The sequence below is a fragment of the Typha latifolia genome, chromosome 2, assembly GCF_019914945.1.
Source record: "Typha latifolia isolate L0001 chromosome 2, TyphaL0001v2, whole genome shotgun sequence".
NCBI classification, from domain to species: domain Eukaryota; kingdom Viridiplantae; phylum Streptophyta; class Magnoliopsida; order Poales; family Typhaceae; genus Typha; species Typha latifolia.
The window spans coordinates 16,233,145-16,253,834 of NC_133087.1; the positions used below are offsets into that span (position 1 = coordinate 16,233,145).

General features: G+C 38.0%; 3 protein-coding genes across 4 annotated transcripts; 1 reads left to right on the forward strand and 2 right to left on the reverse strand.

Annotated features, from left to right (window-relative positions):
• Positions 1-331: 331 nt before the first annotated feature.
• LOC140782204 (alpha-galactosidase 1-like) lies at positions 332-3,414 on the reverse strand. The gene is made up of 15 exons (XM_073128656.1): positions 3,219-3,414; positions 3,087-3,145; positions 2,899-2,955; positions 2,621-2,655; positions 2,449-2,552; positions 2,263-2,338; positions 2,090-2,148; positions 1,952-2,017; positions 1,778-1,861; positions 1,556-1,620; positions 1,360-1,442; positions 1,176-1,266; positions 1,030-1,079; positions 803-946; positions 332-594 (listed from the first exon to the last, which is right to left on the reverse strand). The coding sequence occupies exons 1-15, from the start codon at positions 3,365-3,367 to the stop codon at positions 478-480; spliced, it is 1,239 nt and encodes a 412-aa protein (XP_072984757.1). The 5' UTR covers positions 3,368-3,414; the 3' UTR covers positions 332-477.
• A 1,180-nt stretch (positions 3,415-4,594) lies between these two features.
• On the reverse strand, positions 4,595-6,070 carry LOC140782471 (aquaporin TIP3-1). Its single transcript, XM_073129057.1, has 3 exons — positions 5,709-6,070; positions 5,360-5,607; positions 4,595-5,213 (listed from the first exon to the last, which is right to left on the reverse strand). The coding sequence occupies exons 1-3, from the start codon at positions 5,839-5,841 to the stop codon at positions 4,827-4,829; spliced, it is 768 nt and encodes a 255-aa protein (XP_072985158.1). The 5' UTR covers positions 5,842-6,070; the 3' UTR covers positions 4,595-4,826.
• Positions 6,071-6,282: 212 nt separating this feature from the next.
• LOC140781771 (protein TIC110, chloroplastic) lies at positions 6,283-18,192 on the forward strand. 2 transcript variants are annotated; one of them, XM_073127966.1, is made up of 16 exons: positions 6,926-6,985; positions 7,070-7,129; positions 7,887-7,985; positions 8,123-8,246; positions 8,378-8,446; positions 8,536-8,634; positions 9,093-9,159; positions 10,055-10,119; positions 10,273-10,367; positions 13,183-13,310; positions 13,405-13,505; positions 14,474-14,687; positions 15,094-15,248; positions 16,101-16,226; positions 16,417-17,385; positions 17,701-18,192. In XM_073127966.1, coding segments are annotated over exons 3-16 (2,460 nt in total). In that variant the 5' UTR covers positions 6,926-6,985; positions 7,070-7,129; positions 7,887-7,983; the 3' UTR covers positions 17,947-18,192. The 2 variants fall into 2 exon arrangements, with proteins under 2 accessions (XP_072984066.1, XP_072984067.1); XM_073127965.1 differs by lacking the exon at positions 7,887-7,985 and having other exon boundaries at positions 6,283-6,985.
• The last annotated feature ends 2,498 nt before the right edge of the window (positions 18,193-20,690 follow it).

Consider the following 20,690-nt stretch of genomic DNA (forward strand, 5'->3'; position numbering starts at 1 on the left):
GAATTTTCATTTCATTTCACACCCTTCTTTTTAATAAATTACATTGGGTAAAATACATTTATATCTTTCTAACTTCAGACACAACTTAGTTAAAAGTACATCAAGGTGAATTTAAGGGGGGTAAAGTAATTTTATTCTAGAGTATAAGAAAATAAAATACATTTAACCTAATTATTTGTATGAAGTTACTTCTAAAAACTTCTTTATTGATACATTTTTCATAATATCACAATTGCCATTAAAATGTAGAGGGTTTGAATAAATCATGGATTAAAGTAACTTAGATTATATAACATTCCATGAGTATTTGTTTAAAATTAGTTATATACTCTTTTGAAAAAAAATAATATAAAAAAATTTCATTGACAGAGTTGTAACAACATTCAACTGATTCATCTGTTCATACTATTATACATCTTACAATAGAAATTAAGTACCAAAAGACAGAGAGAAACTATTTCCTCTTTTTTTTGTTTCCTATGATCCAATTCCTTCTTTGATGATCAACTTTGGTTTTAACATAAACAGCCTGCATGAATGGGGTCTGACAGTGACTGTCAGCTCTCCTGTTAGCTTCTCCTTCAGTGTCTTGTGCTGCAGGGAAGCAAAAGAAAAGGTTACAAATTTTCAATCATATAGTTGTAAGATGTGCATAAAATGCATTGATTTCTTTGAAAACAAAATAGTTAATAGATTGCCAAGGTGATCTAGAAGACATTTTAGACATCAGCAACTCATCAATGCTGAGTTGCTGATTTCTGGCCTGAGACTGAATGAATCAATATAAACAGTACATATTTACCTTCCAAAGATCTCTTGCTTCCACAGTTGTGTTTGGAGGAATTCCAATTTCTTCCCAGTGAGCGGTAATCGTGATCGATTTTGTAGCTGCTCGGTTTAATAGAAGGACTACTGTCCTCTCTTCACATAGAGGTCCAGCCCATACCTGCAGAAGCATCTAACTTGATGGCCAATTCATACAGTGAATGAAAAGCTTTCTGAATTTAGTACATAGAATAAGTTTTACACCTCAAGATCTCCATCTTTCTTTACTTTCTTCGCTTGAATACCGATAGGATCTGTCCATGCATTACAGAAGGCATTTCAGAAGAATGAGAAATTGTTATTTGCGCGGTTCAGTATCAGTATGTAGGATGAACTCTGAATTTTCTGACCTTGATTTATCGCAATAACTTCATCGTTGGTAAGGATGTCGTAAGTCTCTTTCGTCATGTTTCGTACATCGCAACCAATTATAAGAGGAGCCTACAGAATTACAACGAAATCTATAACTAAGGTGATGCAACTTGTTGGTGGATGTAAACAATTTACAACAACTGTATAAAGGTGTAAATTTACCTTTGAAACAGCCCACAGGCTGAAGTGTACAACATATTCATCTTTTGTCATTCCTCCATTTCCAATCTCTAGCATGTCAGGATCTGAAAAGGGAACAATATATGGTCATAGAATTCTTTCTAGAGTACAGAGTATGGTGTTACAAGATTTATGTCTCAAGCTGTTAAAAAAGCAGCCAGCTTTTGTTGCCTGTTACCATTCCAACCACCAGGCTTCGCATATTCGGCGTAAACTTCATTCTGATCAATATTCCAGAGCATACTGCAACAGATATGTGATCCTATGCAAGTTAAACTTTACAGAAAATGAAATGAAAGATACTGCATGAGATTCCACACTACCAAGTCATCTTATCCCACAGCAATTTGTGCATCTTAGTTTTAGCTGCTTCTTTTTTTCAATCAAACACGAGACATACCTAGTCCATGTATCATTGATGTCACCAGTTGTTCTCCAACTATTCCCTACCATATCACCCCATGTTGCTGGATCCTCATACCCCCTAAACTTCCATATCAAATTTGGTCATCCTAATAGAAAAATATCAAAAGAATGCTGAAGACAAGAAGTAGCCATGCAAATATTGCTTTACCATTCACACAGAGAGTAAAAGATTTGGCGCCCTGCCTGCCTTAGAGATTGAGACATTTTTCCAAACCTACATAACAGTTATATAATGATAATTTTAGTACCGCAACGATAACTTATATCATCGAAACTTAAAGATTACCTCACAGTTTCATTTGAACCATCAGTGTAGCAGTTGTCGTACTTCAAATAATCAACACCCTGCATTCATTAAGTTCAAAATGAAGTGCTCTGCCTAATATACAAACATGGTTACACTTAATCTAACTATAAGAATTCGAATGGAAGTACTCAGAAAGTTTTTCACATTCTTACCCATGATGCAAAGGTTTCAGCATCTATGTTTTCATAACCAAGTGATCCTGGCATCCTATTGCTACAGGTTCGGAACCTAAGAATGACAAACAATCTATTAATTCCACGTCATTTATAATTATTATGCCATAATTTATAAGGACTGCTCAAAATGAAGAATATGATTGCTTAAAGTAGTATACTTACCCAGCAGAGGAATATATTCCTAGCTTAAGCCCCTTGCTATGGACATAATCTGCAAGGGCTTTTATTCCTGATGGAAATGTCATCTCATTTCCAAGTAGCTCTCCCTGAAAGTTTCATACAATTGTTTATATATCTCTCACTTTCATATAATTTTCTAAATTACTTGAATTACCTTTAATGTGCGATTATAGTTTGCCCAGCAATCATCTGCGTCATTAAGAAGGTGAAATTTCCATTAGCTGCTCAATATAAAAATGACCCAGTTGTTTACACTTAGTAAATGAAATTCTAAACTCATTGAGAACTAAGTGCAACAAGTTTTATCTTTCTTCATTCTTAGCTTCTTCCTCTCTTTTCTAGTTATTTTTATCTCTTACTTTATTCAACACTCTCATCTCTCCTTCCTGTATGTAGTATATAAACAGAGTATAATGGCAAAGAGAGGAGTACCTAAGTTCACGTACTCATATCCATGCTTTGCAAGACCAGTAGACACCAGTGCATCAGCTGTTGTAGAATCAATAACAAATACTCAGCACAACTATAAAAAATAATTAAAAGACAAGTATACATCATACATATATAAAGTTAAAGTATAAATCCTTCTGTAGAAGTTAGAGAGTAAATCAATCTTTTACCTGTTTCTTTGATAATCGTCTCATTGAGACTGCAAGCAAAATAATTCCAGCTATTCCATCTGCAATTTTCACAAACTATCTTGTTATTTATTCCATCCATGGTGAACAAGATAATAAAAGAAGAGTACTTACCCCATTTGAGGTGTCAAACCAAGCCCATTGGCAAGCAAACTCCTCCGGTCATCATCGGCGGTGGCCACCATCCTCCTCGCCTCCACCCTCATCCATGAGCCAAGAAAAAGTAACAAAACCATGCCATGCAACAAAATGTCCTTCCTCATCTCTTCCTTTCTCTTCCCTTCAGGTAGTACTCCTCAAGCTCCAATGCAACCTTTTAAATACCAACTCCTGGATAAGAATTACTTCCAACCTTTAGCCAGAGCAACTTTACAGCTGTGGATATGGATTCTATGATATCTTGTGGTTTGGCAAGTTTTTTATTCACATCAAACTGCATCTCTTTACGTCGTAGTTGATAAAAACAAAAAAAAACAAAAAAAAAACGAAAAGCAAAGTTAAAGCCTAATCTTCCCATCTCTTCTTTTAATTCATGTAACGGATTCTATCCATAGCCACCGACCGGTGAGATCACGTAGCAGTGGAAAAGTAGTTTGGATATCCGAGCCCATCCAGTTTAACTATTTCTTGATGAACGTGGATTTTTGTTTTCTATTTAGAAAAGCCATTTACTCTCTCTGTTCATTCAGCTACTCCACATTAAAACAGATAAACAAAAGAAGACATGAGAATTGTCACTGCACACCTCCAAACAACCACCAAACTAATGCAGTTAATCATCTTCGATTTCAATAATCTCCTATACACTCTCCTTTGGTCTAAACATCCACAAGGATGAAACCTATTGCCATCTGTAAGAGCTCTTTTGCATATCTGCACTTGAAAAGAAATGCCTTACACTTTCCTCTTTACTGCAGGAACTAAAACAATTAGTCTCAGATCACTTCCTCCTTGCTACAAAAACTACAACAATTAGTTCTAAACTATTTTTTCCTAATCAAATTATCTCTTGTCGAGATTCTATTACTGTAGACAAGCTATACATAAGCTTTTATTTCATTAGAAATTCTCATCTTCCACAGCCGAGGTATAATTATAGAGATCCTGCCTCTATTATTTAGAAATCTTTATGAAAACTTAACAATAAAAAATATCATTTAAATCAAACCTCTAGCAGATTCTATCTCTCTGCCCTCTTGTGGGCTACACAGTTCACATTCTTCCTTAATTATCAGTGTTCAGAAACCTCCTATTGTGAAAATTCCAATTAGTCCTTCATCCTACGACTAGCCAGCGAGCACTCACCAACTTAAGGACCGGATTAAAGTACTTTATTTTGATTTAGATCCTCTAATGGATACGAGTACATGCATATTATTGTAAGCTCGAATTTAATTGTTGGAATTCGGTGCAGAAATATACGAACGTTAGCTTTAAAGCTGGCATTGATTTGCCTTTTCAAATTAATTAAAACTTATAGAGGTCCATAAATTAGTACAAGCGTAAGATGAGGAAAATAACAGCATAGGTTTGAACTATAAGCTTATTTGTTTTATGATCGAAAATGAACATTAACACCACAAACAGAGCTCTCTCTCTCTCTCTCTCTCTCTCTCTCTCTCTCTCTCTATATATATATATAATATAGAGCAGTCTCCAAACACACAACAAAGATTACGAAGGAAATTAACAAACACTGGACATTTATTCCAACCAAAAGTTTCAGTAGTCTTCGGGTGCCAAAGGCTGGTGCGCTAACGGAGTAATCTCCGCAGGGATCACAAGGAACTCATAGATCGCCCCGGCGATCCCACCCCCGACAAACGGGCCCACCCAATAGAGCCAGTGGTGCCTCCACCGCCAACCGACCAGCGCTGGCCCGAACGCCCTCGCCGGGTTCATCGCCGCCCCGTCGAATGGCGCCCCGGCGAGGATGTTGGCCCCGAGGACGAACCCGATGGCGAGCGGCGCGATCGTCCCGAGCTGCCCCCTCTTCGGGTCGATCGCGGTCGCGTACACGGTGTAAACGAGCCCGAACGTCATGACGATCTCGAGGACGACGGCGTGCAGCTCACTGACTCCGGAAGCGAGGGAGAAGCCCGGCGGACGCTGCGTGTTAAAATTTGTAGCTCAATCGTATTGCATGTACGAGTTAGATAATAGAATAACGGACTAATAACAATACATATATCATCCGCACGTGGAATAATGTGTACGTATATATAAAGCTCGAAAGTGGAGATTGCTACACTTACCATGCCTCCGGTTGTTAGCCTTAGGAGGAGAGCTGCAACCACTGCACCGAGGAGCTGCGCGACCCAATACACGAAGGCGCGGATTAGGGAAATCCGACCGCCGACGAGCGCGCCAAACGTGACGGCGGGGTTGACATGGCCGCCGGATATGTTAATGGCCACCGCCACCGCGACGAAAAGCGCTAGCGCGTGCGCGAGGGCGACTACCACGAGACCGCCGGCGGTGGACGTGTCCTTGTAGAGCTTCTCTGTAGCATGCGTGCGTGCGTGCATGCATGCATGTTCCAATATTGTTATTATATAGACATGCATGAACTCACAAATTAGGAGAAACTTTAATGGTATATACCGAGAGCCAGGACGGAGCCTTCCGCGGCGAAGACGAAGATGGCGGTGGCGATGAACTCGGAGAGCGCCGCGCGGATGGAGTCAGGGTGGACGGCTTCCTCGGTGCGTCCGACAGCGAATCGGCGAGGCGGCATGGTTGGATTAATAGTATGGATTGGGATAGAAATCGATCTCTTTTCTTCTCCTCCTCAGCTAGCTCTTGCACGAGGAAGGGAGAAGAGAGAGAGTTATTATAAGAAAGGTGGTAACTAGTGTGCGTGGACACGTGTGGAAAGGGGAAGTGGGAGGAGTGGCACGTTGAGGAAGGAGTCGGAGAAGTGGGCAGAACCGCTTGCGGTGCATGTGCTTATCTTGAACTCGGTCGGAATCTTGGGTTCAGACAAAGAGACGATGCTTAAAGACGAAGGCAGATTAACAAGGGAGCGGATTATCTGCAATCTCGAATGCAGGAACTTTCTGTTTCATGGTACTTGTTGGGCCAGGTTCGGGCCGGTCCGGTCCGGGCCCAATTCTAAGCCGATCCAGTTATTAGCTATTTCAAAGAAGAAAAGAGAAAGGAAAAGGAAAATATTTCTATTTCTCTGTGTTTTTTTTTTCTCCCTTCTAAACTAACGGTAACTTTATCCTTCCTTCTATCTTCTGTCCCAAGAACACCAATCCGAAACCCCTTTCTGGCTTCGTCCACTCCGCTCTATCCTTCTTCCTCTCTATCCTACCACTCCAAGTACACGAGGAAGAAGAAGAAAGAAGCCACCCACCCACGGCGGCAATGGATTTCTCCCTCCTAATCTCCACCCCTACCTCCTCCTCTTCTCCTCTCCTTTTCTCCCCTCTAAAACCCTCCCCTCTCCTCTTCCTCCACTGTCGCCGGAACCCTAACCTCTCCCTCCCCCGCCGCTGCCGCCGCCGCCTACGCTGCTTCGTCTCCGAAACCCCCTCCGCCACCGCCGCCGCCCCTTCCGTGTTCGGCGGCAAGAAGGAGCTCTCCGGCTTCCAGACGCTCGTTGACGCCCTGTCGCCGCCGGCGAGGCTGGCGAGCTCCGTTGTAATCGTTGCCGCGTCTATTGCTGCCGGGTATGGATTAGGGTTTCGCTTTGGAGGTAGCAGGACTGTGGGGCTCGCTGGAGCGGCCGCGCTTGGGGCGGCGGGAGGGGCGGCTGTCTACGCGCTAAATGCGAGCGTGCCCGATGTCGCCGCCGTTAATCTACACAATCTTGTGGCAGGTTGCGATGATCCCACGGCGCTGAGAAAGGAGGATGTGGAAGCCGTTGCTAAGAAGTAGTTCGGCTTCTATCTCTGTTTCTATGAACTGGCAACTATTTTATTTATCACCTAATTGGTTTTTCTGATTTGCTATTGCAGATACGGTGTTGATAAGCAAGATGAGGCTTTCAAAGCAGAACTTTGTGAATTGTATAGCAGGTTAGTTACTCCTTACTCTTGGTTACAATGCGGCTGATAAAACGTTATGGAGAGACATAAATTCACTATAAAGCATGTAAAGCTTAAATATTTTGAATGCATAAAGATGCATCTGTGGGTTTGTTTGAGTAATCATTGATATCCTCCTTCAGAAGGATATATTACCTACCAAATATTAACACATTACTCCTATGTTGCAATTGACTGTTTTAGGTAGCATCTTATCTCACAAGTTACATTTAGACTGTCAATCTAGTACTAGAGACAGAATTTATCTTTTTACAGGTACAGGATTCCAGAAAATAATAGGGCATGCCAAGTGAAGGAGAATATGTTCAAACTTCAAAGGCAATTTAGATCAACATGCATTAGATGAATTATTATAGCATTATGGCTGTCTAGTACTTTTTACAACATTCTTAAAAATGCCATTACGTGATAAAACGAAGAGAAATTACTGATATTTAGGATTTCTCAACAGTTCTAGCTTCTAACAATTTTTATATTCTCTTAGGAATATTTAGAAGTGCATATGATCTTCTTTAAGATAGGGTCTTTTAACCCTAGTTTATTTCTTCACTGGTTTCTCCTCATTGCAAATGTGTTGTAAGGCACTACAATATGGTTAATACAACTAGTAATCAGCAGCACTAAGTATTTACTGATTGAATGGTTGGTCACTGTGTAAATTTTCCCTTAATAACTTTGAATGGAAGTGTTATCATGTCCTTACATGCACAAAATCAATTTTGCCTAGGGGAATGCTTATCACTGGTACAGGCAATATTACCTGGATATGCCCAATAGGCTAAATCAAATGGGGGCCATCTTCATGAATCTTGAAGAAGAAAGAGATGTACAAAGACTTGTATTTTTGGTTGCCAATATCTCTACTTTCTGCTCATTATTATGTTGAGAGTCTGTTGAGTTCTTGAGTTGTGCTCTGCTATGCAATTAGAAAGTTGGTTTATATTCTTTTCATTTTTCACTTAGGTTTGTCTCTTCAGTTCTCCCACCTGGAGGTGAAAATCTCAGAGGTAATGAGGTTGAGATAATTATAAAATTCAAACAAGCTCTTGGAATTGATGATCCAGATGCAGCAAATGTTCACATGGAGGTATTGTAATTTGGTTCCTTATTTTTTCAATTAGTCTTATACTTTTCTTTAATCAAGTGCTTTGAATCTTCATTTCTCTGTTCTTCTTGTTCTCCTATCCAATTATTTCCTTTTGGTTGTTATTGTTATAGATTGGAAGAAGAATCTTCCGGGAAAGGCTGGAAACGGGAGATCGTGAAGCTGATATGGAGCAACGACGGGTAGGTTCTAATATTTTTAAGCCACCTTGTTAAGCATTTTTGAGAGGCAACAGTACTGTCGGAATGTTACCATTGAATAAATTGCACAGGCATTTCAGAAGCTCATTTATGTATCAAGTCTTGTATTTGGAGAAGCATCAACATTCCTTTTGCCTTGGAAACGCCTTTTTAAGGTCACTGATTCTCAGGTATTCACTTGTAGCTGATACTGTTATTAATTTTTTTCTCCCATTTTGTATTGTTAAATATGTCAACATAGGAAATATTGGTGAAGGGACCACTGCTGGGACATGGTTATGGAATTGCATGCTGTCTCTAGCTTTCTCTAGTAGTGTGCTTGTGGGTGTACTAGTGGGTGAACCATTAGTGTGCACAGGGCTTTATACATCAGTATTTATGCTAATTATTTTAAAGGGCCCAATGGATAATTTAAGTAGAAAGATCTGATTTGCATATCAGCTGATAATGATTATGTCACTAGTCGTCTTCTGTCCATACCTTTTCTGCAAGTCCCCATTTTACTTGAACATGCTTTGGTTCTAGTAAATATGATGATACATCTTCTTTATGGTGTCTCTGTTATAGTGCCTGTACTTTTTCTTTGACTCATATCAAATTTTCATAGCACATTGTGATTCTATGACAGGTTGATATTGCTATTCGCGACAATGCCAAGAGATTGTATGCTTTCAAGATAGAATCTATTGGAAGAGGTGACACATGAAATTATGTTTTTGTATATTAACTTTGCTTATATCAGGTTTAGTATTCTTTTTTCCCTTCAAAGAACATGATTTCATATTTCAGCTTTTATCATAGTTTGACACTGATATAATGTAGCTAGTTTCTTATCACTTTTTTGCATATCTTTTATCACAAAAATAAATGACACATTTACCAAGTTGATAAAGAGATTTTGTAATTTGATATCATGATATTCATTGCTACTTTTGTTCATTTCACTCAACTAAGTGTGGTTTTCTTAGTTACCTCTTCGTTCCTAGAGTTAATATTTGATAAAAAAAGGCTCACTGAATGTATGTTGCCCATTATTTTTAGCATGTGTGCTATGTCTATGGATTCTTCCTCGGAAGAGAGGCAATGGGAGGTGAGTTCGGGATGTCAGACCCGCTCTGTAGTCTCTATTATTGTCATGTCATTGTTACTCCAACAGTTACAACATTCTTCACCCCAGATCACACCAGTTGCTGTTGGGTCGGTAGGACACGATCTGCTTCCATTCTTTTCATAAAGAAATGAGAAAATAGTGGTGTATATATTGTTGATAGTTCAATCCTTTCTATCTTATGTTGATATCATTAGGCATATCAAATTTAGGTTGCATTTTGGAAACTTCACTTTAAGGGTAAGTTTACCATATAACTTCCTTAGATCTGGAACTTGTTTAAAATATTCATGATCTTACTTGGTTGTTGCTTGTTGTGAGGCCGTCATGTAGACTGAAAGTACAGAGAGCTCTGAAATTGTTGCCAGTTGGCTAAGTAGTCTTTCTTTTCTTTCTCTATATCCTCTTCATTGTTGTACGCACTACACATCAATTATTTTGTGTTGTGTGTAAAATAAACACAACTTTTCTTCTTTTGTTAGATATTGAGGCACAACAGCTGATTGAGTTGAGAAAAGCACAAGTCCTTTATAAACTTTCTGATGAGGTGAACCCTTTAAGGTTTTATTCATTTTGGCCTGCCAAATTTGATAGATATTTGAAGCATAGTTTTCTTCTCGTTCAATTGAGCATATTGTTTAGTGTCTTTTAAGTGCTAATCATGAATTCTGATCCTTAAATTCTCTGTGGTTCCTTGCAGATTGCTGCTGAGATGCTTAGAGAACACACAAGGAAATTAGTTGAAGAAAATGTCACAGCAGCACTTGATATTTTGAAGTCTCGAACAAAAGCACTGTATGACTCTTATTATCTGTTCCAAAGTAGTATCAAATGACTCTTTTTTTATGATTGATATTAATTTTAATTTGCTAAACAAGGACTTTCTAGTCAATTTCATTCTTCAATTAAATTTGAGAAACATGGCTAAAAGAAATTCTATTTCCAAGCGCCTCCTAACAATAATACACAACATTGCCATTGCTAGGTTGCTTACTGTTCATGTGCAATATCATGTACTAGGAGCACAATATGAGTTACTGTTTAAATAACAAGGGTTTCAACTGTTGTTCAACATGTCTCTTATTGGTAATTTGCGCTCAAGTATTATTATTTTGGTGGCTTGTGCTATGTTGCTTGCTTTGGTTCGGGTGATAGTTGTCATGTCCCTTCTTTGGCCTGGGTGGCATAAGTGGTGTGTCCCTCAGTTGGGTAGGAGAAGAGGACCTTGGCCAACCGAAAAGAGAGGGTTTGCCGTTGAAATGGATCCATCACAACTCCTAAGGGATAAGAAAACTGTAGTACTTGTATTAGCTAGTCAAGTCGGCCAAGTGGTTTTGAACTTAATTGAACATCTGTTTAGGTCATGATATATTGCAGCGATAGTAATCCTCTTTCAACATGATTAGCTAATATAAGTGGTAGGGTGTTGTTACGATCCATAAACACACATGGATCCAAAAATCAATCAATCCTGATTTGGCTCAAATACTAATCGGTTGACTAGCTTCGGGTGGGTATTAGGCGTAACGACCGATCCAAGTCAGGATCGACCGATTTGGGTCAAATGGGTTAGATCCGTAATGGATATGACTCACATTCGACCCAGAGACATCAATAATTGATGTCCCTGTCATCATCTCTCTTTCTCTCTCCCGACCAAAGTTAGTGCTTCGGCAGACTTTAGATTTGTAGGGTTTTTTTTTCTTTTTTCTTTGTTTCTTCCTCTCTCTCTTCTCTTCTTCGTTGCAGTTCTCTCTCTTCTCATTCTCTTCTTCACTGTAGAAGAAAAAAATGTGTTTTTTTTCTTTTTTCTGTTGGTTCTTCCATTCTCTCTCTCTCTCTCTCTTCTTTTTCTTCTTCACTGCATAAGCAACATAATTCTTTTCCTTTTTTCTTTTCAGTTCTTCCACTCTCTCTCTCCTTCTTTTTCACTATAGAAGTTGAAGTTTTTTTTTCTGTTCTTCTACTCTCTTTCTCTCTCTTCTATTCTTTTTCTTTAGTGTAGAAGCAAAAAAGTGATTTTTAATGTTTTTCTTTTTTTCTCTTTTGGTTCTTTCGCTCCTCTCTCTTCTTTCTTTGAGTGAATACTTATATTAATATTTTTAGTTTTTAGCTTTGTATGCAATTAATTATTATTTTCTTATTGTACTGTCATTTTTTCTACATTTTAAGAAAATTTTCTGCATTATTGAGCAATATTTAGGATTTTACAGAATTAAAAAATCTGATCGGATACAGGCGGCCGATAATATTATTTTTTTGGGCGACTAATCTCTATCCCTTGGTTTAACAACTACCATTTCAAGCCTCCTCTCTCTCCTCTCTGATTGTGAAGCCAATGATTATTGAGCAAAAAGTCGACGAATGCCTAACAGAAGGTTAGTCGACTAATGTTGGTTAGGTTTATGAAGGAGATCAATTGCCAAGTTTGGGATCGGCCTTTCGAAAAAATAATGTGTCGGCTGTATCAGCGTTATCGATTTGCATTTTAATTTTTGTTATAAATACTGAAAAATTATAAAATGTTAGAAAAAATAATAATAAGATATGACTATAAATTATTTATATAAGAAGTCTCAAAATAAAAAAGAGTTATTTTCTCACTTTTTGTCTCTCTCTCCCATTTTACCACTCACACACTCTATTTTCCTTTCTTAAACAAATAAAAAAGCTCTCTTTCACAAACTCTCTTTTATCTAACATCTTTCCTACTATTTGTCTTAACAATTCTCTCTCCCATCTCCTTTTTTCTAATCTCACTCTCACTTCCAAAAAACCAAATCTACTCCCTCTCTCTCTCTCTCAAAATCCTCTCCCTCTCCAATTCCCTCCTCTTTGTCTCCTCAAAATCCTCTCCCCCTCGGACTCCCTCCTTTTGGTCTCTCCCTCGTATCCCTTTCCCTCTCCAACTCTCTCCTCCTTGTCTCTCTCTAGCACTCTGACCCTTCCTCTCTATCTCAATCCGATGCTTCTCTGATGTGGTTTCGGTCTCCATCAACATCTGACGAACTCTTCCGACGCAAATCCAACTCTGTCAACCTCAGACATGCAATTTTTTCTTTTATTCTCTCTCTTTAACGAGCTCCCTACCATATCTTTCTCTCACTCTCTTATCTTTGTCACCCCTCTCTCTCTCTCTTTCTCCCTTTCTTTCTTACTTATCCTCCCTCTCTTTCTCCCTTTTTACTCTTTTGATTTCGTTTCATTTCAATCGAAACAACCGAAACTTGCCCAATCTGGATTGGGTATTGCTCGGATCGGCTGATACCCCTCCGAGATCAGTCAATAGATTAGTTTCATGGTAGGATTGAGGTTAGCCAAAGCTGGAAAACTTGGACCTAGCAACCGAGTGCTTTTGATAATCTTTTGAATTAACCAAGATTTTTTTCATGAAGTGGAGTTATTTTTGGCATTATACAAGTAATGAAAGAAAGATGGCATGGTATTTTGGTTAGATCACTTTATTTTCTTATGCAAGTGACTGTTGAAAAGATGGTATTAAACTGAATATGCAAAATTATTTACATTACCGATTTATGTCTTGTGATAAATCACACGGCATATAATAGAACTGCATAGTTTTATTACTGACAAATCAGAGGGATGCCAGAAGGGGGACAACACAGGTTATGGAAGAGCTTGAGAAGGTTCTGGCGTTTAATGATTTGCTGACTTCATTAGGTAAACATGCTGAATCTGGTCAATTCGCTCCAGGTGTGGGACCTATTTCTTTGTTAGGTATGATAATCTTGATCCATCTTGTATGTTTTTTAAATTGTGCCAGTATGCAAACATGTTAAAAGATGGCATTCATGTCTATATTCTTTCGTAGGTGGAGAATATGATGGTGATAGAAAGATGGATGATTTAAAGCTTCTTTATAGAGCATACGCAACGGAAGCATTTCCTAATGGACATCTTGATGTGAAAAAGGTCAATTTTACTTTTACTGTTGTTATCGTGATCTGTGGATTGATGATCTCTTGCTGCCATGCTTATAATTCTCCATTCTCCATATATACACGAGTTAATTACTAGCTGAACTTCTAAATCAACATTGGGGGATGTGAAATTTTTTAATCATCATTAGAACTTGACTAGTAAAAAAGGCTTTTCATGCTATAGGAAGAAAGGCATCAGGAGCAACACTAAAGATTTGGAAGAAGATAGGAGAGAAATTGGTGTAAGACGAGAAATATCTACCTAGCTGTGAGTGGGAAGGAGAAGGAAGAAGAGGAAAACCCACAGTGTTTGGTCGCTAATGGAAGTAGAAGAAAAAAAAAATTAACAAGATTAAACCAACTGACTGTGTTGGAGAACCAGGTCTTAGTTGGTGGATGAACGTAGCATGAACAATATTAAAGAGTTGGGAGAAAGGGTTGAGAAGGGAAATAATTGTAAGATAAAAAATACTGACCTGGCTCTGAGTGGAAAGGAGGAAAGAAGAGGAAAAAGCGACAGCTTGTAGGAGGCTAATGGAAGGAGAAGAAAAGCGAGGACTACTAAATAAACAGGCTGTGTGGAAAAATATAGAAGAGAATTAAAGAAATAAGGGAAGGGAGGAGAATAGAGAAGACAAACAAAAGTACACCTTATTTTCAGACTTGATTTTCTTCTGTTCTTTTTTTCCCTGAAATCTGCTCTATGTTATACTTCGAAAATGTTTCTAAAATAACAAGATTGATGTCAATGTATTAGAACATTAATGATGGTTCTTTTTCCCCGTACAATTCTCTAAAAGAGATGGAGCTCTTTATTATGCTTGTTATGTCCTTTTCCATGTCTTTCTGAACAAACAAATGCAACTTTCTTTTCAGATTGCCTAGCCTCCTCCAGATACTTGTGCTTTCTCAAGGTTAAATTTACTGATATCTTATTTCCTATGGAAAAAAACTTTGCAGCTTGATTCTTTGAACAATTTGAAGAACATATTTGGTCTAGGAAAGCGGGAGACAGAATCAATCATGCTAGATATTACCTCTACGGTCTATAGAAAACGGCTTTCAAAAGTTTTCAACAGTGATCTTGAAGCTGCTCCTAGCAAAGCAGCCTTCCTCCAAAACCTGTGTGAAGAGTTGCATTTTGATCCAGAAAATGCTAGCAAGATGCATGAAGGTACTTAATGGGCATTTTATTTTCTTATGTCCTGTAGAGTTCCTCTGTCAGTCTTTGTGATAATGTTTCATTTCTTGAAATGTTATTATAGTATGTGATGTTAGGTGATCCTGATGTTTTTGTTATCCGAATGAAATTTATATCTGAAATTAATCAACCATAAAATCTCATTGTTAAGTGCTACCTGTTCTCTGTTTCTGAGGGCAGGTGCATCTTGTAAAAGCTTAGAGTATGAATTTGGTTTAGTGACGCCCATGTAGTAATATCACCATCATAGGGCCTGCTCATCATTGTAGATATCTGATACACTACATGCTGAAGTATCTTTTATTGTTAATTTTCATAAGAGATATTATGATCTTTTAGAGCATGACTATAAGGTTCTGATGTATTGAACTTCTCGCAGAAATTTACAGGCAAAAGCTTCAGCAGTTTGTAGCTGATGGAGAGTTGAGTAAGGAGGAAGTTGAAGCTTTAATGGCCTATCAAGTCCGTCTATGTATTCCTCAAGAAACTATTGATGCAGCTCATGCTGACATATGTGGTCGCTTGTTCGAGAAGGTACCTAGTTTTAGAGTTCTGTTTTCTTTTCAAAATAGGTTCTCTATTGAAACAACTCGCTGGAATTTGTGACTATTTATTTCATCAAACTTAACCACTCAATGCCTTGACAGTTTACTTCAAACATAGAATACTTGTACTTTCAGCAGTGCTTTCTGCTGATGTGGTAAAAGGAGATCTAGCGTTATTGATGTCTGTGGGGCTACTGACTTTTTCTCTGTTTTTATTTATTTACTTATTTTTATCTCTTATTGACAATCTACTTTGGATAAAATATCCCTACTCTTTGTTCATTTTTGGTGCTCTGTTCTGTTACTTAAACCAAGTTTTTAAAATTCTTTATGCATCTCCTGAGAGAAAATAAGTATCTTACCCTCACTGTTAATATTAGACCTTAGAAGGAATAACTGCTTACATTGTTTATTTTAGTAGTTGGTAGTGCCTTTGGTTGTCATGTTGGCTTTCTTTTCTTTTTTTAAATAGGTTACGAGACCATAAACTAAACAAAGGTTAGACAACTGGATTATGGTCTGGATATAAGGTTCCATGGAAAATTCACCAAATAACGGGTGCAACTATGCACATAAAAGTTTTCATGAAAAATTTACTAAATATCAACTCCCAACATTTATAGAGAAAATCGAGTCCATGATCTTTGTTTTGGTCTGGATTTAACCACTGAGCTATAACTGTAGCTTTCAGTTTTCTTTATGTGTTTTGAATATTACTACCACAGAGGCATATGTCTTTACATGTAGGATCAACTTCAGGATGATCAAGGTTTTTTCTGAGATTATGGCTTCTTCTTTCTTGTCATTTTGTTGCTACTACTGATGCTGACTAATGTTTCAGGTTGTCAAGGATGCAATTGCTTCAGGTGTTGAAGGGTATGACGCTAATATTAGAGCATCTGTGAGGAAAGCTTCTCAAGGCTTGCGCTTAACAAAGGAAGATGCCATGGCCATTGCTAGCAAAGCAGTACGTATTTACCCTAGTATTAACATCTCTTATGATCTTATCACAAGGCAGTATGCATTTTGTCTAAGGTCACATCATTCGTTACTCATAGAGAGGGAAGATCTGTTTCTTACAGAAATGATTTGGTGATTCATTTGATATTGAATATCTTTGTACTTGCAGTTGTTAATTTTCTTATTTCCTTGCATAGGTGCGCAGGATGTTTATGAATTATGTACAGCGATCAAGAGGGGCAGGCAGCCGCATTGAAACTGCAAAAGAGCTAAAAAAGATGATAGCATTCAACACCTTGGTAGTGACTGAATTGATATCTGACATTAAAGGAGAGGAGACAGCAGCATCAGCTGAACCTGTTAATATTGAATCTCATCAAACAGAGGAAGAAGACGAATGGGAGTCACTGCAAACATTAAGAAAAACAAGGCCTAGCAAAGAACTCGAAGCTAAGATGGGTAAGCCTGGTCAGACAGAAATAACGCTCAAAGATGACCTTCCCTTTAGGGACAGAGCTGATTTATATGAAACATACTTGCTCTTTTGTCTTACGGGGGAAGTCACTGTGGTTCCATTTGGGGCACAGATTACCACAAAGAAAGATAATTCAGAATATTTGCTGCTAAATCAACTTGGAGGAATTCTTGGTTTGACGGGTAAAGAGATTGTGGATATCCACATCAAGTTTGCTGAACAGTCATTTATGAAACGGGCTGAGGTGATTCTAGCTGATGGACAATTGACCAAGGCCAGGATCGAACAACTTAGTGAGGTCCAGAAGCAGGTGGGCTTGCCTGCTGAATATGCACAAAAAGTTATTAAGAATATAACTACAACAAAGATGGGAGCTGCAATTGAAACGGCTGTGAATCGAGGGAGGATTGGTATACAACAAGTTAGAGAGTTAAAAGAAGCGAATATTGATTTGGACAGCATGATCTCGGAAAACTTGCGAGAGAATATCTTTAAGAAGACAGTGGAAGAGATCTTTTCATCTGGTAAAGGTGTATTTGATGAACACGAAGTATATGAAAAAGTGCCAGCAGATCTTAGTATAAACCTGGAGAAGGCAAAAGGGGTTGTTCAGGAAATTGCTCAGGCTAGGATACAAAACTCACTTGTTCAAGCTGTTGCATTACTCCGGCAAAGGAACCGAGAAGGAGTGGTAAATACTTTTCTATCATGTCATGCGAGCTTGTTGCCGACTTTCTTTTTATACTTGGGGATTTGATTTTCTTCATATCATCTGAAAATAAATAAAATAATACAAATGAATTTTTTTATCAGGTATAATGTAGTACATGTGATCAAGTTAGTCAAATTTCATCCTCTAAAATGTCTTAACTTGCAGTATTATCTGGTGTCGTAAAATTTTGTGATGATTCAGTTAAAAAAATGCAATATATAGCTGTTGTGGTGGCTTGAAGAACATATAACCATGACTTTATTTATTTTTTTTTAAATTTTTTTCTCGGTGCAGGTTGCATCCCTAAATGACATGCTTGCGTGCGACATGGCCGTCCCTTCTGAACCCTTGTCCTGGTCTTCCCAAGAAGAGCTTGCTGACCTATACTGTGTATACCTGAAGAGTATACCGATGCCCGAAAAGCTTGCCCGGTTACAGTTCTTGCTTGGCATAAGTGATTCAACAGCTGCCATGCTGCGCGACACAGCAGAGCAAGGAGTATTGAAGGTTGCGGATGAAGAGGACGAGTTTGCAATTTAGATCGGCACATTATTTTTGTTAATCAACTTTAGTCTTTATTAGAACTTGAGATTTTTCATAGTGTGAGGCTTCAGTTTTCTCGTTATCTACATGAATGTTTAGGTCTATACTTTCAAGACTGTACAGCTCAATTGCCTTTTTGTACCGCAAAATCCTATTCAACTTATTACTCGTCTGTCGTTCTTATGAGATGTAATGGCAGCTTCAAACATTATTCCCAGCTCCTTTCCTCGTTCTGTTTTCCAACCCGAGTATTTTTACCATCTAAATCTTGGTTCTTTCAGATGTCTAGTGGCTCATTTATGTCTCATTTAAACAACGAGGTTTCTCTATTTATTTTTTTCTTCTTCTAAATTGTGAATATTTTCAATTTTCAAGAGCTAATGCATGAAATTGGTATCACTGTTCAGATGTATGTCTTATACATCTCTGTCACATATTATTAGTAGAAATTCACAGAAGCACACGGTTGCGTTCGCAGCTTATTTTTCACCCACTAACAACAACCGTAAACATAAAATTAAACACACAAACTAATACATTAAATACACGATCTTCGAGAAGCTTTTATGCGTCGAACCATGTGATCTGATACTCACCAATCTGCTCTCGATGCGTCCACGATATTAATCCGACACGGCGCTCGGAACGCGTGAGGCGAGTCACACTGGTCAACCACCTTAGCCAACACCGAGTGACCATTAGCATTAATCCTTAATATTCTGAAGACAGCGGCGTTTTCCATCAAACCAACCAGTGGACAGAGCCACCACTAGCTCGGTATCACTGTGGAAGCTATTATGACATAAAGACTTGTCTCCACCGTCGGCCGGCGGCGGCGAAGCTGTTGAGGGTCCTCAACCCTGACGTTTCTCCGGTCACCGGCGGTGAACATTGGTATAGCGGATAGGACTGGCCGTCCTGGCAGCACTCGGCGTTGTTGTCGGTGTAGCAGTCGCCGGATACGCCCGGTAAGTAGCCGGAGACGTCGCACTTGTCGAGAAGCCGGCGGCGAGGAGCTATGTTTAGTTTGGGGTGGGTTAGGGCTTAAGAGGGAGAGAGCAGCGTGAGCACAAGGGAGTTGACTCTTTGTATATAACTCTATATATCTATTTGTGTGGATGTTTGGGTTCTTGAATGGATTGGGTACGCATATAAATAGACGAAGAACGAGCATGCAAACAGTATATGACGTGGAGTCAAGTGATGCATGAGATGAGATCGAGACGCGATAAGACTTAAAAAAAAACTTTGGCCAAAACCTTATTTTTGTTTGATAATTCTTTGTGTATTTAATGACGTATCCTAAGATATTATTGGCGGTGATTAAGGTCTAATAAGGCACCGGCAGTAATTAACGTATGGAAGAAATAATTAATGTTGAGTTCTTCTTTTCTGCCCTTCTAACCGTTGATATATTAAATACTGTAATTAATTAAATCAACGATTACGTATATCTCCTGAACTGAGTCAAAGTCAACAGAGAAGATTAGGAAAGAAGGTTGGCCCAATAATAATTTCATGGCTTGGCAAATGGCAATAAGAATTTGAGTTTGAATATAAATAATAATAGAGAGGATAAAAAAGAAGGTCATTTCTCGTTTTTCCTCTGGGTCAAAGTGTTACCAGCAAATAAATAGACGATAGTATGTCAAATAGGCACTAATTAAAGGAGTTATAATTAACCTTAATACTAATGCTGCACTTTAAGTAAGTAATTAACTGCACTTGATTTCTACTTCAATTAGATCTGAGTCATTTAGGTTTTCGTCACTCTTTTCATGAGAAGTTTTAACATACAAATTACGTGAGTAGTTATATAATACATTTTATCTTTATATTTTAGAGAAAAAGGAGACATTTTAATTTATAGAATACTTTTACTTTCTTAGGGGGTTTTCAACTTTTCTATGGCGTTTGAAGGGAGTGAAATATTTTGAAAAGTTCCAAGAGGTTTATGTGTGAGAAAAGTTCAGAAATAATTTAAAAAAAGAAGAAGAATAATTCAGAAGGTTTAAATATAATTAGTCCTATTTATTATATCTCCAGTCACAAGTCAGAGAAGATATAGAAGATGGGACTACCCAATAAAATTTTGTCAATAAGAATTTGAATTTGAATACAAATAATATTCGCATCATACGATAGTTTGATTACAAGGAGTTGAATAAACAATAAGGGAAATGCAACATCACTTAGTCTCATGCTTAGCTTGGTTTATGATACTGCGAATTTTCTATTCTTTAGATAGCTTAGAACTGAAGAAAGTTTCATTCAAAGTCTAAGAGGTTTTGTATTTTGAACTGGCTAACTGCAATATAAGTTTAATTAACTTTCTCTATACTAAAATAAACTCGCAAGTGGATGTACAGAATTCTAATTTCAGCTCCTTAGTAATGACTTTAATTGCCTAGCTCATAGATACTTTGATATTGTCATATCCCAGGTGCCTCTCAATGACTAATTGTAACAAAAAATTTTGAGAGAGGAAAGGGAGAGAGAGAGAAAGATGCTTGCAAATATAATTCATTGAGGTTACTTTCAAACATAACACCATACAATGATACAAGTGGTTTCCATTAGAATATTCCAAAAGCTAGCATGAGAACTGATAATTCTAATCATAATTAGATTCTAGTAAGCAAACCTTCTTGTTATATTGATAGAGAAACTAAAAGATTGTCTTAAATTTATCTAATTGCAAATGGGTCAATGTGTTACTGAGAGTTGTTGAGTTTTAGTGT

Bases quoted from the DNA above. Each gene is read 5' to 3' on its own strand.
- LOC140782204 (XM_073128656.1), bottom strand. From the start codon at position 3,367: ATGAGGAAGGACATTTTGTTGCATGGCATGGTTTTGTTACTTTTTCTT. The intron at 2,018-2,089 runs GTAATCTTTAAG...ACTGTTATGTAG, and splicing joins GGTTCAAATGAAACTGTGAG to GTTTGGAAAAATGTCTCAAT. The intron at 1,267-1,359 runs GTAAATTTACAC...GTAATTCTGTAG, and splicing joins GCCTGTGGGCTGTTTCAAAG to GCTCCTCTTATAATTGGTTG.
- LOC140781771 (XM_073127965.1), top strand. From the start codon at position 6,477: ATGGATTTCTCCCTCCTAATCTCCACCCCTACCTCCTCCTCTTCTCCT. The intron at 8,247-8,377 runs GTATTGTAATTT...TTATTGTTATAG, and splicing joins CAGCAAATGTTCACATGGAG to ATTGGAAGAAGAATCTTCCG. The intron at 8,447-8,535 runs GTAGGTTCTAAT...TAAATTGCACAG, and splicing joins CTGATATGGAGCAACGACGG to GCATTTCAGAAGCTCATTTA.
- LOC140782471 (XM_073129057.1), bottom strand. From the start codon at position 5,841: ATGCCGCCTCGCCGATTCGCTGTCGGACGCACCGAGGAAGCCGTCCAC. The intron at 5,608-5,708 runs GTATATACCATT...CGCATGCTACAG, and splicing joins AGGCTCCGTCCTGGCTCTCG to AGAAGCTCTACAAGGACACG. The intron at 5,214-5,359 runs GTAAGTGTAGCA...TTTAACACGCAG, and splicing joins GGCTAACAACCGGAGGCATG to CGTCCGCCGGGCTTCTCCCT.